This window comes from Dermacentor variabilis, chromosome 7 (genome assembly GCF_050947875.1).
Source record: "Dermacentor variabilis isolate Ectoservices chromosome 7, ASM5094787v1, whole genome shotgun sequence".
In the NCBI taxonomy this organism is placed as follows: Eukaryota; Metazoa; Arthropoda; class Arachnida; order Ixodida; family Ixodidae; genus Dermacentor; species Dermacentor variabilis.
The window spans coordinates 107,351,452-107,373,818 of NC_134574.1; the positions used below are offsets into that span (position 1 = coordinate 107,351,452).

The 22,367-nt window shown below is 48.1% G+C and overlaps 1 protein-coding gene across 1 annotated transcript; it reads right to left on the reverse strand.

Moving 5' to 3' along the window:
* Positions 1 to 1,935: 1,935 nt before the first annotated feature.
* On the reverse strand, positions 1,936 to 20,591 carry LOC142587746 (iris-like). The gene is made up of 3 exons (XM_075698969.1): positions 20,203 to 20,591; positions 3,764 to 4,010; positions 1,936 to 3,613 (listed from the first exon to the last, which is right to left on the reverse strand). Exons 1-3 carry the CDS (start codon positions 20,217 to 20,219, stop codon positions 2,690 to 2,692), a joined length of 1,188 nt encoding a protein of 395 aa, XP_075555084.1. The 5' UTR covers positions 20,220 to 20,591; the 3' UTR covers positions 1,936 to 2,689.
* Positions 20,592 to 22,367: the final 1,776 nt, after the last annotated feature.

The window sequence follows — 22,367 nt, forward strand, 5'->3', positions numbered from 1 at the left end:
CTGTTTCCTTTTTCGAATTAAATATTACGTTGAGATCTGTTGCGTTCAGATGGAGAAAACACAAGAAGAAAACAGAAGTTCACTCCCGGAAGCCCTTGCTGCTTATTTATAGAAGCAGTCGGACATCAACTACCCCGTTTAAAAGGTTGGTCTAATGCTCCCAATGACAACTAGTCGGTGGCATTCATGAAGCTTGGCCAGAATAACGCATGTTGAACAATGTGCTCAAATTGACGGAATATCTCGGCAGCCATCCTAATCATGCAGGCAAAGCGAGTCAATATGCTCTATTTGCTGAGAGTTGAGTTTTCATATCTCGGTTACTTCGAGAGGCAATTCTAAAATTGAGAGATGGTGCCCATGGGAATTCATGTCAGACTTCTTTTATTTTTAAATGAGAAAGCAGCGTTTCTTGAAAATTTACGAAGATTTTCACGATAGCGCATGGAAGAGTTGTTTCGAGCACACACATGAAGGGGGTGCGACTTTTGTTTTTGAGAAGTGCAGTACATATACTGTATATATTGTTCTGATGAAAGTCAGTGGGAGCCGGTGTGTGTATTCTTTCTTCGACTTTGTAATGTTTCGCTGTGCATCCGTACCAACTTGCCCAAATGTCAGCTCTCATATCATATGCGTACACTGATTTGAGCGATATGTGTAACTATACCAAGTGAGGTGAAAGCTGGTAAAAGCGGATCTGTTCCCTTTGGATCCTCATCGGGCTTCGAGCATTTTAACTGGGCACTCGCATACTGCCCAGTAAGAACTTCTGAAACGATCACAACAAAGTCTCATAGAACTGAAAAAAGGCTTCAGCTTTGAAGCATGATGCATTTCGTAAGGAAGGTACTATGCCACGATAAAATAGCGACAAGTTTTTAGCGGCTTGCGAATAACGCCAAGTTGCGCGGAAGACTTGCAGGCAGTCGCCGTAACGATATAGCGAAGTATCGGAGTCAACAACGCATCAACATGCAGCCTGCACGCTGACTAGAGCACGTGGGTTAAAGCGGACTCTCCATTAGAACTGTACTAGAACTCATGCGCGATGTCAAGTCAGCCAAGTTGCATAACTTTCGGTGCTTTTGAGTAGCGTCACCTACAATTCAAAGCAGCAGTTTTCGGGAAAATTATTAGCAACATAGAAACGGCCGATAACGCAATTCGGTGCTCAAACCCTGCTGTTTACAAAATGGTTAGCAATTTCTTTTCCAGTTTTCTGGCGCGGCAGTTATCTTTTGGCGGTGTTGGCGCGACGTCCACTGCATGACCTTGAATCTATGAGGCACAGGCCTCAGATTCGGGCCTTCCGACTGCTGCTCAGGTTCGTTTCCAAATCTGATCAAGATGTGCATCCACGTAATGAGCGTCCTTTCGTTACTGCGCCTATCCGTGTCGGTAAGTTTTCCTTCGAGGCAAGGATATTGCATACGCATAATCTCTTCATCTGGAAAGGTTGACCGCGTAACGCAAAGCGCCAACAGCGCGCTAATCAAAATGTAAGATGTCCTTGTGAGTGCGGACCTTGACTCAGTTTTGCCTGAAAGATAACACACAGACTACAAAAATAGGCAAGCCTCCTGAACGTCGCCGTGGCGAGATCTATTCGCAGATACGGTGTAGGCTTAATTGTGTTGAGTGCCACACGAAGTTGGCCGCTTCCGGGATTAACTTGGTATCCGAATGCTCCATATAAAGTACACTCGCATTGATTATGTGAAGTTCGTGACATTTAGAAAGATCTAGAACAGGAACGCTGAAGCCCCTTAAAGACTTTGTGAACTTTGCTTCGCTGAAGGAATTGTGAAGATTCGGGAAATATATACACCCGCCTTCACTGCTATGCACAAAACACCATCTATGGATTTTCTTCACTGGAACGTAATTTTCGCGTTTAAATGCCATAAGTGTCAAGAAAATTGACAGAAAAACGTAGTTTTAGGTCACTGCATTTATGAAACATACACATAATTGTACAATTGTATAAAATCTCCTTTTGTAAGAAGGATATTGTGGATTTTCTGTGCGCGGAATAGTTGCCCGAGTTTCTATTAGGTGCGAACAAACGGAAAGATCCACAAATCTGAGACAGTCTAGTGCTGCGAGTACAGCAGTGAACGCGTTAACTCAGAGTAATGGCGCAGGTTTGCGCAGAGGACGGTAGGGACCGAGTTCTGTATGACTGGTTATCCGTTTCGTTCACTCCCGAAGTTCAGAGGTACGCACCGGCATATTATTAGAGTCCCACACGCGAGCTTTTTTTATATCAGAGCTATGGATGCATTGTCCCTTTCATGCGATGACGAGGATGGGGTTGTGTCCTATCGTTTGCCTAGAAGTAGCATTGAAGGCGGCTCCAGAATAGTGGCATCAGTGGCAGGTCCTTGCTTGTACTGTACAGTGATCTGAACTGGTACACTAAACGGCCTCTCGCCACGACCTCGACAGGAAGCGGCGGTGACGACGACGTCACAACCGAAGAAAGTGGTTACCGAGGCACCTCGAAAAAAAGCATTTCTTGCAGAACTTGCAGCACCACCGTTACGTCACACCCTGCAGCACAGTCTCCTTCGGTCCACGAATCCCGGCGCGCAGCGTATACACTAAAAAAAAATCGTACGAGCCACCAAAGATAGGCACAGCGCAGGAATTTCACTGCGCACATCAACAAAAAGGCCACCGCTCACTAGAAACGGCGCACCGATCCGATGTACAGGATCACGTCCGGATCACAGCTGCGGATGAGGAACATGAAGGGCCGGTTCACGTTGTAGTTGAAGCTGACGCCCGCGTAGCACATCATGATGATCGGCGTGAGGAAAAGGCCCTCGACGCCGTCTTCGTCCACTTCGACCACTGCCTTGTGCTCGACGCCGGTCACCCTGACACCGGAGGTCTTGCTGACCCCACCGAGGTCGGCCCGGTCCGTGAAGAGATCCTGGATCCCCAGCGTCTCCAGGGTTCCTCGAAAGCTGGAGGTGTGCTCGAGCTTAAACTTGGGCAAGTAGATCTCGACGTCGTGGTCCTCGCCGAGCGACCTGAGCAGGTCCTCCAGCAGAGCCGGCGTCAGCTTCTTCTCGAGACGGTCGAGGCCGTCGACCTTTTGCGGCCGCAGTATGACCATGGATAGCTTCTTGCCCACGAACGGCATCTCGAGTGCGTCCACCTCGAGCTTATCGCAGCAGCTGGTCTTGTAGTTCTTTCGCTGGTACATCATCTCCACCATGGATGTCTTGTCCTTGGTCTCGTGGAACGGGCGGAGCGCCGTGTACTGCGGGTTGAAGTGCGAGTCCCAGAAGCCCGTGAAGTACATTGCGTTGACGAGCAGTAGCGAAGTGCGCGCGTCCACTTGGCCGGACTGGATGATGTCGGTCACTTTGCACTTGGTCTTCTCCTCGACCCAGGCGTTGATGACCGCGCGGGCAGCATTGGGGTCGCTCCGGAAGTCGACCTGCTTGACGGTGCCGTCGTACGCGGACTCCACGAGGTCACAGAAGTCGTTCGGCACGTCCAAGCTGCGGTCGGCGAAGATGGCGTTGGCGAGGTGGATGCGAAAGTCCGGCCCGCAGTCGGCCAGGCGCTGTGTCATGTCCGTGAACTCTTGGCGTATCTGCGCAGGCGAAAGAAATTAACATGCATGTGAGAGGTTCAGGTTAGCTCACGGACCGGGTGACAGTTGACAAAGGATAACGCGAGTCTGACTGGTCACTGGAGTATTCTACGCGTGGCCGCACTCTGGTACACACTACTGGTCACGCACCTCTTCGATGAGCTCTTCGGGCAGCCGGAGGGCCTTGGCAATCTGCGCCGCAGTGGCTTTCCCGCTGCCGGCGTGCGTGGCCGTCAAAGCCAGCGCGATGGCGAACGGGGCGCTGAGTACGTTGTCCCTGAAAAGGGCGTCCTGCTCGGCCAGCTGCTGTTTGTGCAGCTCCACCGAAAAGTTGAGAAGGACCTCGCGCAGCCGGTTGGGCGGCGCGGGAGCCCTCCAGAAGAGGTACCGCAGGAATCTGCGAACAGAGTTGAAAGTACGCGCGTGATTGGACGCTGCACTGATGATAATATGCGTTGATTATTGGCGCAAGGACCAAATATGGACACAGAAAGCCCTGCAAGAGTACACGAGTTGTTGATGGAGAAATTGGATTGCTAATGCTAGATGTAGCATGGCCGTTTCAGAGGACTGAAAAACGTTCGCTGCAAAGTGCGTAAAATGTATACGCACTACAAGTGTGACAGGGACCTTAGTGAAATGAGACGAAAGTAAAAGATACGCGAGGAGGGGATGACATTACGTAGACTTAAAAAGCGCGAGTGGTGGTATTTTACTGAGTAGCACTACTGCCATATGACGGCCCTTGAACGCGAAGGCATGTAGGACAATGCACCGAGGTTGTACTGGTACATGGTATAAAAAATACAGTCGTCAGGAGAGATTGACATTCGAAGTGCGATGAATACGGCCACAGGCACGCCACTGCGTATCCGGGATGACTATTTCACGTAAATATTTCCCAGTTAACTTTGAAAAATAATTGCAAGCGATGTGTCTCATGATGCTTAAAGGTGTCGCAAGGTTAAATTAGAATGAGCGGTGACCATTCCGTCAAGAGATGCCCAGTCGCCGTTATGGAAACCTCTGGGGGATCAGATGCTTTTGCGCATGAAAGCACACGTGTGGGTATGTGGATATCTAGCATAGCAGCTTGAGTCACCTACAAGCTCGTGCCTGCACTTGTTTCCTTGATAGGGACCCTGCCTTTCCTGAACGTGTCAAAGGTATCGCGGACCTTCTCGTCGCATATTTTCGCTTTCGCCCAAGATGACTGCAACCAGCGTCGTCTTTTCCTGGTCGCACGTGACCATCCGATCCGATGACGAACGCTGTTTCCCTCTTGAGTTCCACGTAAACAGTGTATCACTAATTTAGACAGGAAGGACGTGGTAGGCGCGAACAGCGTGAGCTGGGCACGTAAGTGTGGCCATGGAATTGCATGATCAGCAATTGGTTTCCGAGCAAGAATATGCATATACTCTGATTGGGTAATGGTAGATTATGGGGGTTTACGTGCCAAAACCACTTTCTGATTATGAGGCACGCCGTAGTGGAGGACTCCGGAAATTTCGACCACCTGGAGTTGTTTAACGTGCACCTAAATCTAAATACACGGGTGTTTTCGCCCCCATCGAAATGCGGCCGCCGTGGCCGGGATTCGATCCCGCGACCTCATGCTCAGCAGCCCAACACCATAGCCACTGAGCAACCACGGCGGGTATTGGGTAATAGTACTCTAAAGTAATAGACGAGCAAGATAAGCAAGCTACTGCGGTACTTCTCGTTAACTGCCATACGACTACACAAGACGCACATGAGCCATAAAATATTACGTTTGTGCAGTAAGAAAACGCGTAGCAGTTTAATGGAATAGAAATTACATGTCTTTTTAAAGGAAAGTTTAAGTTTACTATACTCAACTTTTCTAACAAAAAATGGTTTTCTTAGGCGCGTTTCCCTTTGAGCAATGCGCCAGGACACAGCGAGAAAGCTTACAACAATGTTAATTTGACAATTACTCTCTCCAGCAGAGCTTAGTATAAAAAAAAAAAACGAATCCGGAGATTGGTTCCAAAGCTCCTCCACCAAAATCCCAGAATTGTAACCATCTCAGATTCCCTGTAGGACGAGACAAATACACTAAAAAGTTTTTGTCTATGTAATAAATTTGCAAAATGCATCGCGAATGGGCATAATCAACCTTTAAAAAATATTTCGCGAAAAAGTTTTTAAGTATAGGGGGGCAGCACCAGGACGAAAATTGGAAGTGAGCTTCACCCGAACCCACCTAAGGCTTTCTTTAGAACTTATACACACAGCTCTAGGCATATGTGAACCATAGGTGTATACATTGCACTTGCTTTACATTACATCTCTGATACCGTGATAAGTACGCGAGCGAGCAGTCAGGCTAACCGAAAGGTGAATGTTAGAAGAGGCTATAATCAAGGAGAGTTAATCTTAGTAAAGATGTTTGAGAAACCAATTTACACGAAATGAACGCAGATCTGGGGGGCTATTCTGTAACAGTCCACCTAGTGGAGTGTCCATTCCGGCCGCTGCTGATTGGCTAGGGCCACCCGTCTCCTCCTCTCCCGTACAGCTGCATCCATTCAGCAGCGGCCGAAATGGACAGTCCACTAGGTGGACTCTTACAGAATAGCCCCCCTGTTATGTAGAATAATAATACAGCAATTACCAGTGTAATCGTTTTGTTTCAGTTAAATAATCAAACAGTGCGGAAGAAACGCCTCTGACTACAGCATAGTTTGGGGCCCCAAATGACGATAATACTGGTGTACTTAACCCTAATCCAATCTCGCAGAGTGGAGCTTCGTGTAATATCTTTCTCTGGTGTGAATATCATTTGCATGATAAAAAGTGGTGGTCTACTGGTTCAAATTTCCTTACGATTGTGGCAAAGAGGGGACATTGTCAAACCAGCTCTATGTAAATAAATATTCAATTGCGGAACGCGACAGAGTAATCTACTCTATATGACGTCGAATTGCCGAGAACGACACCACTGTTTATTCCAGCAAAAACCGAGATGCTGAATGTCTAGAGATGGTATCAGCGATAGTTTACTTAAATAATTATGCAAACAAGCTTTCTGCACATCGATGCGGTGACGTAAGATGTATCCGGTGAAACAAAAAAAAAGGGTTTTACGGGCCAGAATCATGATCTAATTATGAGGCACGCCTTAGTGGGGGGACTCCAGAATAATTTGGACCAGCCGGGGTTCTTTAAGGTGCACCTGAATCCAAGTACCACAGGTGTTTTCGCATTTCGCCCCCATCGAAATGCGGCTGCCGTGGCCGGGATTCGACCCAGTGACCTCGGGCATAGCAGCCCAGCCCCATAGCCACTAAGCAACCATGGCTGATGTGTCCGGTAAAACAGGAATCAAAGGCCACTTAAAGATGATCTGGCTAATAAACCTGTCATTTAGTTTAAGCACAAACCGCGGTGTTCCGGAACCCACATCATATTTTTTTTGTAATGTTGTAGGAACACACTTGTAGGAACACAATTTTGGAACACACTTAAGATAGCTGTATTCGTTGCCTTGGAAAGCGATGAACATACTTATAGAGAATCTGACTACGACAGCTGACGAATGATTAGCGGGAAGTCTGCGCACCCTTAGAACACTGGCCAATAACACTATGAAAATAGGCGTAGGAGAGTAGGAGAGGAGATGCCCACGCCAGCCTTCTCTTCAGAGCGTGAAGCATCAGTAGCTATTAAATTGCTTCTTTCCAGGAGAAAATGGTAATATTGTAATTGGTCATTTAAATATTGTTATGACATTAGTTCAGCATTTGAGGGGAACATATCGTCCAATTCTATCTGGAGGCTTATCTTGTATAGACTTGGTGGTTGAATACGTTTAATTTGCACATTCAGTGGTGTTAGCTGTGTCTGTACGAATAGGATCTGAGGGGTGTGTAGTCGCCACCAATGATTATCATACCGCACTTTCTAACGAAAGTGAGTCGCGAGCCAAACTTCTTTTTCGTCCCGTGTTTCCTGCTCTAAATCAACAAATGACGCTTGTTGCCTTGCATTCAGTGTTGGCCGAATGCAGATGGGCAGAAATTCTGTACTTAATAGGGAAACTCAGCAAGACAAAAATTTATTGTGTGTTGCCTGTAGACAACACTTATTGCCCATGAAGGGTTAACTTGCGGTGCAATGATCGGTTCAGAAACGCGTAACTGCTTGCGTTTGCCCCGACCGAAATGGGGCTTTTGTATATGAGATTGCAAACATCCGCGTTAGAAGTGCCAGTGCTCCACCAAGTGGGAATCCTTCGCCACGCTATGCAAAAAAAAAAGAAGAAAAAAAAAGACGCCCAGAGATTGAGCGCGGTTAATAGGTTTGTTTGTTCGGCACATCGCAAGCCTTCCGTCCTGTCTCGACCTTTGATCTGTCTTCACTTGCCCGAGATGTGCGCACTTGCGGAAGTTTAAGCGGCCTTAACCAATACCTTACAGCTTGCTAGGCTTTCGACGACCCCTCCGGGGCGCACGATCCTAGAGAAGCTAGGCTTTGCACAAGGACACATAGAAAAAGACTTTGCGGACCTCCCACGGGACATACGCGCCAGGATCACGGTCCGCCCTATACCCAGAAACGTACACCCCGAAAACAACAGGGGCAGACGACAAGCGAGAGGACAATTCCTTCTTAACCAAGCCTTGGCGAACCGTGAACGCTCAGCTTTTGTGGACGCGGCGGCATACACGGGAAACAAAGCTTTCGCAGTGGCGGTTGTGGACGGCCGCGGATCCACAAGATATGCAGCCACGGTAATTGCAAGGAAGCCTGAACAGGCCGAACAGGTTGCGATCGCTGTTGCGCTCACCGACGACAATCTTTCCCATATCTACAGCGACTCCATAGCCGCTATCAGAGCTTTCCAGAAGGGCACGGTCTGCGCACAGGCTCTCAAAATTGTTTCAAAGAAAGAGATTAAGAAACACTTCATATACTGGTTCCCGGCACACTTAGGACCAAAGCTCGGCGACGTCCCCAACCTTAACGAGGCGGCACACGAGGCTGCGCGCGCGCTTACAGACCGCGCGGCTTCACCCGACCACTCGGAGAATAAGGACGCGCCCACTACATACAACGAAGTCACTAAACACTACTACCTACAACGCAGACAATATAGCACGCCACACCGCACGCTCACTCGAGCTCAAGCAGTTACACTCAGAATGCTACAAACAGACACATACCCCACTCAAAACAGATTACACCATTACATGCCTGAGCTCTACGACAAGTCTTATTGCACCAATTGCAATACATCCCTTAACGTTTATCATTTACTCTGGCCGTGCTCGCAAGCTCACGTAAACTACCAACTCTGGGCCGTCCAGCAGGTCCACGACGCCGCCAGGAAACTCAACCTCCCGGTTCCGTCGTGGGAGACGCCCACTCCATGAGAGCCCGAAGCTCTCGTGGCCTGCAGGACCTGAATAAAGTTGATTTCCTTCCTTCCTTACCCGAGATCGCTTGGTATCGTGAAATGTTCTATAGTTAGCGAGATGCGTCGCGTCCGTGACCCACAGAGTCTCGAGCCAACGTCAGTCGCATTTCAAGTTTTCCTCGCAAACGCTACATGAGAGAAATTTAAAGAAAGAAAGAACGAGCAAGATGGTTGGCACGAGGCCCGTACACTTCCTTCGGGCGCCATATCACACGCAGTCGCGGCTAACTGGACCGAGACCATGCTTTCGGATAACCGGCGCTCGCGCGACCGACATGTCCACCTGCCGAGCCGACGGCGTTTCGCTTGTCCGTTTACGCCGGCCAATGATTGCGCTAAATGCAGTCGCAACAACCCGCATCGCTGGGATCTCACGGCCACGCGAAACGACGGCACATTGCGCGTCCCCGCCGTATATCAACTCTGCGCCAAGCACGACAATCGATCGGAGCAAGAACGCTCAATGAGGGAGGGCACGGGTAACGGAATTACACTATCATCCCTTCCGCAGACCTCAAAGCCGTGCAAGGCCGTCCAAGGAAGCGATACAGATTACCTAAGTTGCGACGACCCGATAACAATCTCGCTGCGAGGGGCTGTATATCTCCAATCTCGTAGAGGGCGGCGGCCGCCATTCTATTTCGTCGAATGGAGTGAAGGTTAGCACCTTGCTCGAGGTTTCGTCGTAAGAAGGAAACCTTCTTTCAGGTCTCATTTTTTTTTAAACCGTCACCATCTCAGTCTCCAAGTGCTCCTACGTGCAAGGTCTTTAGGCGCTCTTTTAATCGCCCCCTGCCGTGTCGTGACATTGCTCGGAAAAAAAAGCGCACAGCTATACATGGCCAGAGCCGATTAACGCAGCCAGAGTCGCCAGACTTGGCCAACCGCCAACTTTCGTGTTGCCTGGCGACTACCGTCTTTGGCGACGGCGAACGAACTCCCGCGCAACTAATGAGATGCGATATGTATGCATCCTTCTGAGAAGCACGCGCATACGCATTCGGAGCTACGCAAATTTAGTTGGCTGCGCAGCGCGCGTTGTTAGTACCGCGTGTTTTGGGTTAATGTTCCCATCAAAGAGGATTTAGAAAACGCCCATCGAAAGCTATAGCGGACGCTACGGGACTTGTGCCCTCTGTGCATAAAGAGTACAACGGACGATCGACACGACAGCTCTTTTGTACTGTTTTATTTAGCGCAGCTTTTTTTTTTTTCGTTATGCATTACTTCCAATGTGCCATGAAAGATGGGCACACGACGCATGGAATTGTGAAACCCGCACTCCGACCAGTTGCAAGTATCCAAATCTGATAAGAAAATTACGTCGACGCAAACGCGTAATTACAGGCACTCCTAGGTACACGCAGACTAAGATATTCTCGCGTCGAGGAAAAACAGAAAAAGAAAGATGGCCGTCATTGCCATTTCACGCTCAAGCGGTAATGCGAAGCCGACAATACGAGGGTTCTTATTACCTTACAAGGCAACAACAACAACAACAACAACAACAAAAAAAAGAAGTGTATGCTAACTGTATCAGGCACTGAATAGTTCATAAGACGAAGAAGGGAGTTTGGAGGGGGGGGGGGGGATGAGGGAGGGTACACTTGGTAAGCGCGAAAGAACGATTATTCTTACGTAAGTGAAAGCTACGTGGGCCGCCCGTCAAGGTGAGAACGGATTCAGAGGACCAACATTCCTGCTTACGAAAACCGACACAGACGGTTTAGTGCGCAACACGTTAGGCGCGGAATTTCCGTACCAGTCGACGCAGTGTTATTCACGACAGGATTTCGTTCCTGAAGGTCGAAAGCTGACGCGTTGGTACGTACTGGGCAGTACACTCCCATCTCTGGTTAACGCATAGTGATGAAATGCAGCGTCCGGACACGGTGAGTTTTCGCTCTTCACAGTCATAAATTGACTGTGAGAAGGCAGGATTGTGCCAGTTCCCTCAGTGGCAAACTTATCCCCCGCGAAAGCAATTTGGCTCCGCATAATTTCGCCACACATTTCTAAAAAAAAAAAAAAAAAGTTTTGCAGCTTCCCTAAAGCGCCAATTCGTCGTTCCTTTTCTATGGCAGATGACGTCATGCGCTTTCACAGCAAATCGCCACAATCTCAAGGGTTATTAAAGCCATAACGACCCCTTTGACTTAATAGCGCCAACATTACTGCTTGTATTTTTATTGTTTGCTCGAGGCTTTAGTAGAGTCGAAGGAAACGCCAAGAAGCTGTTGGCTGGCTGTAGGCAGATGCATAGCTCTGAGAGACTTGCCGCGGCAACTGCTCCTCCCAGGTTCCTGAGGACGTTTCGGTAAAGACGTATTGCTCATCCATTTATTCTCTTCTTACGAGCTTCTCCTAATCGTGTCGTTTCTACTAATAGAATGGAATTTACTGACAGGAAAGGGGGAGAGGTCGACCTGAGCTAGTGCGCTCTGATCTGCTACTCTGCACTGGGGAAGAGGGAAGGGGAGTGAAAATACTGGGATGGGTGATCATGATAAGAGAGGCGGTGAGTGCTTATGCATGTCGTTTCTACTGAAGTTCATTAAAAGAGTCGTCATTCCAAATTAGTCGTCAGCTGTCTGCTTCTTGCAGCCACCGTGTTTCCCGCGGAAATTTCTAGAGGTCTGGCCGCAGGACGGTAGTTTTTAGTGTCGTTTCTACTAAAGTTCATTAAAAACTACCGTCCTGCTGCAAGGCGGACGGTAGTTTTCAGTGTTGTTTCTACTGAAGTTCATTAAAAACGACCGTCCTGCTGCAATGCGGATCGTAGTTTTCAGTGTTGTTTCTACTGAAGTTCATTAAAAACCACCGTCCTGCTGCAAGACGGACGGTAGTTTTCAGTGTCGTTTCTACTGAAGTTCATTAAAAACTACCGTCCTGCTGCAAGACCTCTTGGAATTACCGCGGGAAACACGCTGGCTGCAAGAAGCTGACGACTCGGCTCGCTAGGTCGTGTGCCGTGCCGCTACTGTTCATCGAGCGACTCGGTGTAGCAGTACAGACGACAGGGCAAGACGACCTCCACAGAGGACAGTGCGAAAAGGCCACTGTGTTCTGTTCTCACGTGACCACCTGCTTCATGAAGTTACGACACGCACGTTTTGGGAAACAGAACCGGAACTACACAGTTCGCAGAAAAGCTTATACAGTAAATTAATTAGGGTCCTACGAGGATTGCGAGTATATCTAGGGTTTTGAGGTCTAGGAAACTTAAGGAAAATAAAAGCACGCAAATTTACGTCAGTTTTTTTTTTTTCAGCCACTAAATAATGTCAACGTCGCGACAAAACCAGCGCTCGGTGCGTGCATTATCACTGGCCCACGCAGTCCTCTGGCTAACTATCAGCATATAGCGAAATGGCAGCTGCAAGTATGTGTCACGCAGAAAAGGTTAAAGCAGGACAACTCATGAAAGCACCAGGAGAGTGCCGTGACTTTCACTATATATCGCGGGATGCACGGTGCATGTTCCATTCTGTCTAGCTTATATTTGATCCGGATGCATTACCAACCCAACTGATACGGTTGTGCGTTCAAAATATCAAGGACACGTTTATGTATGTGCACTTACTCGCTTTTGTTTTGATGCGTTAGCATAAGGAGTGTCAAAGTTGAAAAAAAAAAGTATTTGTGGGAACTGTGGAAGGCCGGTCACGTGGTAGCGGTAGAGAGTGGTTGGGAGTGCTTAGAAGAGCGTACATACGTATGTAGTGCCACTGACGGTGGTGCGATAGGTGCGACGTAATGCTAACGCGTCTCGGTTTGGATTTTTATACGGTTATATCGCCACTGACATTTTTGTCTTTTAAGTAAATCGCAGACTATTGCCGTGTCAATGAGCCTTTGTTTTATTTTCTTTAAGATCACTTTTAAAGGTAATTTATTTTTTTAGGCATATTAAGCAATGCAACAGTGAGCAGTCAAAGCATGCCGTTTCCAACATCACCAGTTCGGTCCGCTGTTTAGAGGAAGCTTTAGCTCGGCGCAACTCAGATTTCTTTCTTCAAATACACTTGAAATGCAGATACACTCTTATTAAACAACATCTGAAACGACTGGAATAAGATAGGAGCGCCTGAGGTATATATTGGCGTCCTAACCGCGTCAACCGTATACCACCGATGGCCTGACCGGAGTACACAGCTTTCACTGCGGTGTTGCACGGCATCGATGAAAGGCAGCGCAAGTTCGTGAGCGTTTCTCGCGAATATTGAAGCGGCAAAGGAATCGGGCCACGAGCTCGTGCCCAGCAGGAAAAACGCATGGCCGCGGAGCAACCAAGAAAGAATAGAGAGCTTTCGTTTAGGGGACGCAAGCGGCTTGCGTATGCAACTAGGGGCGACGCTACTGCGCATGCGCAGTACCGTGGCCCCTAGTTCTTGCGTACGCAAGCCGCTTGCGTCCCCTAAACCAAAACTCTCTAATGGCACGAGCACACGCTGGGGTTTCGTGCTTTTCTTTCTCGTCCCCGTGTGCTCCCGCCATTTTTCCTCGAGTATGGAATGCGAACACGCCCAGCATTCAGTACTCCTGAGCAGCCGAGTGGTGCATGCAACAGTGATGCAACGAAGTGTAGCCCAGAAACTTTTTTTTTCTTAATGCTGAAGCGCAAGTAAAATTTATATGCTCGTGTCGTAAGAATAATCGTCTCCCAGGCAAGTGTGCATTGCAGAAAGGACTGTACATACGGAGGGGCTGGCAGCTGCTTAACGACAGGATGATTAGGCGAAAACGCTGCTCGGTAAACAAACGAGCAATTCTTGATAACAAAAAGCGAAAGGAGAAAGGCGCGCTGAGCGCCTCGCGCGACCTTATACAAAACCAACTAACGCTATGAATTGGGCAACGACGCTGTCGCAACAGTCATTCAGTTACCTTTTCTCCCCCCCCCCCCCCACTCTTTTTTTATTCACTGTTTAAAGCGCGTTGAGCTCGCTGTAGGACAGAACCGAAAATTTTGGGCAGAGATAAATTACGTATACCTAGAAGAATATAAAGTTTCATGGCCTGCCTGTCTCACGTATGACAGGCTTCCGAATTGGAATGAATTGGGCATCTGTCAAACATAAAAGGTTTAAGGAAGAAAAAAAAAGTTATCTATATAAGCGTGATAAACTCAAGGGTACAGGTATTACCGATTGAAATATACTAAACATAATAGACTAACCTATAATACAATGTAGTTCGGACTAGAATAGGTCAGACGGTTATCAACAAGAAGAAAAAAGGAAGATGAAGTGCATCGTCAACAAAAAACAGCCATGACTGAAATGTGGAAACGTTAGTGCATGAAAATGTTGGAACACGTCATCGTAGATCTCAGTAACACAAATGCATATTTATAATAGTACACTCAACTCCAAGTACACGAACTATTTTTTTTTTTTGCATCCTGCGCTCAGAAGGCTGAATCCGTAGTACGCACGGAATCGGTAAGCAATCTTGTATGCTAGAGGGGTAAAAAAAAATTTGCAGCCCGCACTTGATTGGATATATGTGCTCACGCCGAAAAAGTGCCACCGGGGGCCGCGAACGCTCCATTTCATTCTCCAATCTCTTCTCCCTTCGTCATTGGCTCGGACTTTAGCTGGATGGATGTTATGAGCTGGATGGCAGGAATGGATCGATGCTATGAGCATACCCATTGGAGCGGAGCGGTGGGTTGCGCCCCCCAAGCTCTTGCTATTATACTGCCTAATGCCCTACCTAGGGTAAAACAGAAAGAAAAGAGAGAAAGATGAAGAAAAGAAAAGAAAACGCGATGAACTCGCACAACCACACGTCACAGCAACCGCTCAGACACGACACAGGCGCCGCCAAGCGACTGGTATCTAACGCCGCGTGCACGTGGCAAGAGAAAAGCATGGAAAATGAAATGAAAACGCTAGGATAATGAAGGTTCAGTACGACCTCCCTCTTTCGTAGATCGTATCTAAGGATCCGGCAACTTAATTTGGGCCACAGCTGGGGTGCACCGCTAAGATTTCAGCTGCGAAACTTTCTTCAGCGTTTCTGACGCTTCGCGGAGTATAGGCGCGCATGAAATAAAAGCGCTGCGGCGAATGTCCATTGAGAACTCGTTGAACGCGGTCGCCGCTCACATCGACGTCCTTTCACAAGTGTGTGCTCGGTGGCCTCATGCGGCAGAGTCGTCGCACGACGGCGCGCAGTCTCGACAATGTCGCGTTTTTCTTTCTTTTTTTCTTGTTTAACCTAGGTAGGACATTAGACATTATAATAGCAAGAGCTTGGCGGCGCAACCCACCAGCCCGTTCGAGACGAGACGCTCATAACGTCCATCCACCCATCCATCTATCCATCCATTCGTCCGTCCGTCGCAGTCACTGGCACAAGATTCGCGGAAAGCGTGTCGCCGCTAATAAAAGAAAGACGGGAAATTTCTCATCACGCGCTATCTTTTGTTGTTGTTCGACTCACGCCTGTGTAGGCGAAATTAAAAAAAGAAAAGATAGAAAAGAGAGATTGGGTAGGAAAACCCAAACTCGCCAGCCAAGGTGGCGCTGCGTGCTATACTTAGGCCCTAAAGGTGTCATTAAGATGCAAGCGACGTGACGGCGCAGAAAACAAGGCGAGCCCGCCGCCGACGTTATTATGGCGCCGCCGCCCGTGGTGGTGGCTGTGTTCTTTGGTTTCTCCTTGACTTGGATACGCGCGTCAGAAAGCGACGCGCTTTTACGAAGGCCCGCATGCACGCGTCAAAACAGGTTTGCGGTCATTGTTGGTGGATTGTGTTCGTATCGCGACGTCAAGCCACGCACGGGGCAGACTTTGAACAGCGTTACGTCAAACAGCTTTTGCTTTGTTCGCCCTCGGGTGTCTGGCTGTACGTACGAAGAAAAAAAGAAGCAGTAGCAAGTGTCTCGTTTGTTGTACTCCTTAAAGCGTAGACGTATGTTGCTGGAGGAAACAAGTAACTTGTGGTTTGAATGTTAAGTTCAGAATAAAAGCACATGCCGAAGGAGGCGATATGTTCCTTTTTTGTTTTTTCCTTGGCAGACTACGCCCTCTTTCTTAAAGAACTACAAGGGTAACGAGTTTATTTTTTTATGCAACAGCGGAACAAACAATGGCTCAGGGCGTAAACAAAATAATTTGCGGTAGATAAAGGAACTATCATGGCGTGAACTTTTAGATTGTGACGATAAACAGGGTAGGAAGGACTACTGCGAAACTAGCAGTGTCGCACAGGTCGGAACTTTCGTTCTGCTCCAGAATCACCCCTCCCTCTCCTGCTTTTTCTTTCTTTTTCGCTGAACGACCACTTTTCCTCAGCGCCCGTCATGCATGGCTGTTTTAATAGTATAGAATTACCGAGGTATCTTAAAGCACAGTGTAACGAAACCCTCACAGGGTTGCAACAAAACGCAAGAGCTTGCATCCCACGTTGTCTTTGAGCACCGCCTTCAGAAAGAGACAGTGTTAAAAAAAATTTTTAAATTTTGTTTGCCGACGACATGGACGCGGCATACGGCACGCGTTTTCCCGAGCCACGTATATATAATCGAAGATTTGTGACTTGATTTGACTAAAAGCGCAATATCTTTGCATCTATAGTACATTATTAGTGCTTACTTCGCAACATTTAAGCGCCATCTCATTTTGCCAGTACGCCCCGAAGGCAAACAGAATCATCGCGTCACTCCCACCTTCCCGGTGCACTGCGAATAGGCTTATGTATAGCACACCTGCATCTTTCGGAAGGCCGTTTCATCCTTCCTCGATCTCTGTCTAACCGCGGAACGAGCAGTTTTTTTTTTGGCCTTGGTCCTTGAAGCGAGGCAAGTGAAACACCACGTAGAAACAAGGCGGGCGATTATTAAGGAGCGAAATTATCGACGACGGGCAACACCTCACGCAACCTTTGCAGGCGATCTCGATCACAGCCCCGCCGAACAGCGCGAGCACACAACACCAAAAGAAAAAGAAAAAGAGAAGGAAGTAAAAGAAGCGTGTCTGTAACGGCGCTGCCGTTAGATGCGTGTCAAGACCGCTTCCTCGATCAGGGCGCATTGAATCGCACCATGAGCTCGAGCATCTTACGCAACTGCGACGGCCGCGATCGTACGAGAGAGTCATTACGGCGAGACAAGGTGCCTTAAGTGCCCGTCTTTGATTACTTCCAGAATGCGTTGAACGCAGTGAATGTAGGAGGCATAAAACCCCCCGAGGGTCCTCCTGGGGCACAGCCGAAGCCGTCTATATATATATATATATATATATATATATGATGCAGACGACGTGTGGGACGATTTTGTAAATGGCTGTAGTTATGCACGGAATGACGGGTGGTGGTGTCGATTATGTCAAAGGTTGTTTCGAATGCGCACTGCGGGGCATCGGCCAAGAATCGGGTGGCCATGGCAAACACCGCGTGCAAACACCGGGCAAGCAAGTAACTTTAACTTAAACCTTCCTTATTGTAGCAATGTCTACGGTGAACGATTATTAGAGTTCTTTGGCGCTACAACTTGGAACATTGTGCCTGTGGAATTAAAAGTGACCAGAAATTTTGATCTTGTATGTAAATGCTTCTTCTTGTCTAGCCAAACCTTATAGCTCTTCGTCAAAAAAGAAAAACAGCACATGTTCATGTAAATGATGTTCTTACTTTGATACGTACTTGGTTGACCTGTATATGTATTTTTGTGTACTGTACCAGCTGCTAGTCACATAGGCTAATAGTCCAACTATTTTTGTACGCATTTCTAGAGCTGTTTTAAATAAAGCTCACTTTTTGATTGAAAAACAAAGAAAAACAAGATGAAAAACAAAGAAAGATTTAGTCACCGTGTAAAAGCGACAGCTACTGATTTTTCACGCAATAGTAATAAATACATTGTAAGAAGAAATGTCACCGGTCCGGAAAATCTGGAGGGGAGTTGGATAATAGTGAATAAAGTCCACACAAAACCCGCTTATTGGACAGACTTTCAAACCTCCACAAATGAAACCGAGAAAAATTGACAAGCGTGATTGAGAAATCATACGCGGGCGGAATTTCTCGCTCGCTTTTATTTTATTTATTTATTTATTTATTTATACAATACTGCAGGCCTCATTGAGGCCCAGGCAGGAGGGGCATACAAAATACAGAATAATTGCATTTGCAGACGTAAGAACAAAAGGACCAAATTAGTGTGCACAATAGCAATGGAGTCCACCAGCTGCGAGAACCAAATGGGTAAAAAGAACACTCGGTCTTGTAACCAAATAATTCCCAAAACAAAGTGAAGAGTAAATGTACAAATGAACCGTCAGTACAATTTTAAGCAATGAGAAGAAAAAAAATGAAATCAGTAGTTCAAACGGTCAATGGAATCAGTACTGTTTAGTAGCGACTACAAGGTACGAAGTGAATCCCCAAATAAAGTGAAACATCGAAGAAACAGAACGGAACAATTAAAAGAATAACCGTGTCGAGTTAACTGAAGGTAATGCACCGAAACTTTCTACCGAAAAGGGAGCGGTTTCGCTTTAGCGACGGTTGTGAGGAGGGTCTAGATAGCAGGTTATCAGCATAAGAGGATAGCGGGACCATTGCGTCACAACGGCAATTTTCGTGCGCTTTGCGCAGTTGAGGAAACGCGCGCAGAAAAAAAAAAAAGGAAGAAAAGCGGAGACTGTTCGCTGCAGGCGAAACGCGACACGCTTCAACAAGCGCACTTTGACAAAGCAGGCGCGTGGACAGGGAAGGCCGGTTTTCGCGATGACGTGTGTTCTACGTGTGTGAAACGATGCGCTCCGCTCGAAACAAGAAGTAACCGTAGCCCGAGAAGCTGCTACCTAACGGTTCCACCGGGATGCATTTGCACTCGTATAGCCGATGATCAGCGGTTGCGTGCAATCCCACTGCGACAGAAACCGTCGCTGCATTCGCGCTGCAGAGGGCGTACTATCGAAGTATTCAAGCAACTCGGGAAATACATTGCAGTATCTCGTGTGACCCTTATTAGCTTTGGGAAAATACGAACGTCGATCAGAGATGAAAGGGTTTCCATTAAACGGATTGCGCTTCGATCGAGTAGCTTGGTTAAAACTGTCAGCTTGCGCATGTTCTAATAGCGTGAAACAATTCGAAAGGTCATCACGCTATGCTAAACGGTACCTGGATGATTCTCATGTTCTTTAAAGAACCTTAGCCTTTCATAAGGCTATAGTTCCCTACTGATTGTTGATTCTCTGAGAAAACGAACTGGTCGCACTAAGGCAGTCATTCTATCGTTGTCGTCGGAACTGCTACAATCTTCTACTGGTAAGGATGACTGGCTAACGGACAGGTAGACGCCGCAGCAATCTGCCTGGAACAGGCAAAACTTGTTGCTACAGCGACTTTGAATGACATGCAGTATAGAGAAGACAGGGCTCCGGCCTGAAGTGTTAAAAACGACGATTTGTGTTAAGGCAAGCGTTCGCGAGGCAGTGGAAGACGGCAGGCTGCTACAAAGCTAAAATTCGGTTCAGTGTTCAAGCGGAACCAAGAGGCGGGGGGAGGGAATAAAGGGCTTTTAATGGCAGGTTGCCGCTTCAGCGCGGACTTTTAGTGATCGGTAGGAAGTTCTTTCATAGCTTCGTCATGCCCTGTTTGTTTCGCACTGAGCACACACGCATACAAGAAAAACGATGAAAACAAAACGGACCCGCAAGGAAGCAGGCTGGCGTTCCGTACGTTTTCTCAAAGCTGGAGCAAAGAGGCTGCCTTTGAAAAATTGTGGCTGGCTTTCAGATAAGTTAAGCTGTTCTGAACCCGTTTTTGGAGATGGTAAGCGATAGCTTTGCTTTTTCGACTTGCTTGCTAATTTTGCACATTAGGAAAAAGTAGTATACTAACGTGGCGAACCATGCTTTGTCTTAACTTTCTGCGTTCTCGAAAGTCTTTCGCGCTGCTCCCAACGTGAAGCCATGTTTCGTGCGCGTGTTTCCAAGCACTTCACGCAGGCCTTGTATAGGGAAGCCATGGATTGAATTGGATTGTTCACCCTTCTAATCACACATGTGAAGGGTCTGTGAAGAAGGAAAATTAAACTACATAAAAGAGCACGCGCACGCTAAATTAACCCAAGGTAACCGAGCCACGGGGAGGACCACAACAGAAATAACCGAAGGCGCTTACCTGGTTATTATGTCCATTGTGTCGTCTGCTGCTTGGCGCTTTCTGTTTCTTGCTTGTCGTCTGCCTTCGGCGGCTTCTGCTGACGCTGCTAAGCCTCGCCCGTTCTCGGTGTTTCGCTGTAAAAGAGTGCGGTCGCGGACACTCGGACAAGGTGGGACGGACGGTTGGCACGGAACGGGCGCTCGCCGGGTGTGCGACCTGCTCGGCCGACTGCGAGCTGTGCTTTTCCTCGATTCTTCACGGACTGTGCCCGCTTTCCGGCCGACGGGGCCGGGCGAAGGGAAGGGCGAGACCTGCGCGAAGGGCCGGCCGGTTTCGAAGACGAGGCAGACAGGCAGGTGAGTGAGGTTTCGGCCGGAGAGAAGGAACGCGCCTCCTTCTGCTGGACTTGAGTGCACACTCTGCCCCTTCACCGCCGCCGGCCTGCAAAGGGAAGCGAAGCAGAAACGTAAGAAGCGCCATCTTGTCGAAGAGGGAAGGGTGCACGTGAGAGCGACTTGCGTCTTCAGCGCAAGTGGTGACCCCCTTCCGCGGGCAGACGCACTCAAGTCGAGTGCGCGTATACGGGAAAGGGGCGGTGGGTGCAAATGTTTGTATTCCGATGCCTTGGTTAGGGCAAAGCATTCGTCGGAAGGCTTTGGCTTGATCGTCTTTGTCGGATGAGACGTCATGAAAGGATGGAATTTTGTGTGCGCAGATCCTTGGAAACAGTCTGCAGGTAGGCTGGCGCCGTTGCACTTGTCAATTCAAGCTACTTTCCTGGTGGCTCTTTGCTCGACTGTTAAGCTTCGTCGTTCGCATGGATAATAATTGCACCTTGAAATATTTCTTTATGCCGTAAGCTACCATTTAGTAGATGCACCTATCATAATGTGTTTCCTCTTTTTACTTGCCATTTCGGTTGGACGTCTTCAGTTTTGTTGCGTCAGAGTCTGCTTCGTAATTAGGAAGATTGAAATATCCCGTCGTCCCTTCTTAGCGTGCACGCAAAGAGATGAGCGCTACAATTTCTCCCAAATTTTGGCTTTATTTCTTTGTAACTGCGGCAGCGCGTCCTTGGAGCTCCTGCGAAACTGCACGAAGATCGAGCCAATCAAGGTAACGAGCGCGCACGCGTATTTGTCCTAGGCAAAATGTGGTTATTATCGTTGCTTCGGCAGTTCGCCTCAGCCAGATGCGAGCACTGAAGCGGCCTATGCTGCAAGTGTGGACGAGATGTCTTGCAAATCAGGCCTGCACGATATGGGCGTAATTTGTGTGTGAACGATGCACCGGGGCAAACGAAAGACTCGATTTGTGCCGAGCCAGCGAGCTGAGCGCATGATGCAATAATGCGGCGTCGCGCATGCTGGCCAGCCCACAGAAACGAACAATACTAGCGTCAACGAAGTAGCTCTTACTGTGAGAGCTCAGCTTGGCGCCACGTAAGGAAAGGCCACGTTTGTCGATTCTCTGTCAAAATTGGCCGATTGGCTGCGTCCAAGCTAATGAGGAGGCTCGCTTTATCGACAGCTCAGTCAGGCTCGGTATATTACAGCGGCACATTTCCGATAGAAAGGCCGTTTATTTGCACATGCGCGCAAGCTGAACTGGCGGCAGTACCCGCCATGGTTGCTCAGTGGCTATGATGTTGGGCTGCTGAGCACGAGGTCGCGGGATCGAATCCCGGCCATGGTGGCCGCATTTCGATGGAGGCGAAAATACCCGTGTACTTAGATTAAGGTGCACGTTAAAGATTCCCAGGTGGTCTAAATCTCCGGAGTCCTCCACTACGGCGTGCCTCATAATCAGAAAGTGGTTTTGGCACGTAAAACCCCATAAATTAATTTATTTTAACTGGCGACAGTCATAATAGAAGTGATGTTAAAATGCTTACTTCACTTTTTAGGACACATTCAGGTATTTTACGTGCCAGAAGCACGATTTGATTATGAGGCACGCCGTAGTGGGGACTCCGGATTGAGTCTGACCACCAGGGGATCTTTAACGTGCCTCCAATGCACGGCACACGGGCGTTTTTGCATTTCGCTCCCATCGAAATGTGCCCGGGATTTGATCCCACGACCTCGTGCTTAGCAGCGCAACACCACAGCTGCTAAACCACCGCGGAGGGCAAAGCAGTCTTTTTTTTTTAGGCTAGTCTCTCCCTAATCAGAACCGGCATA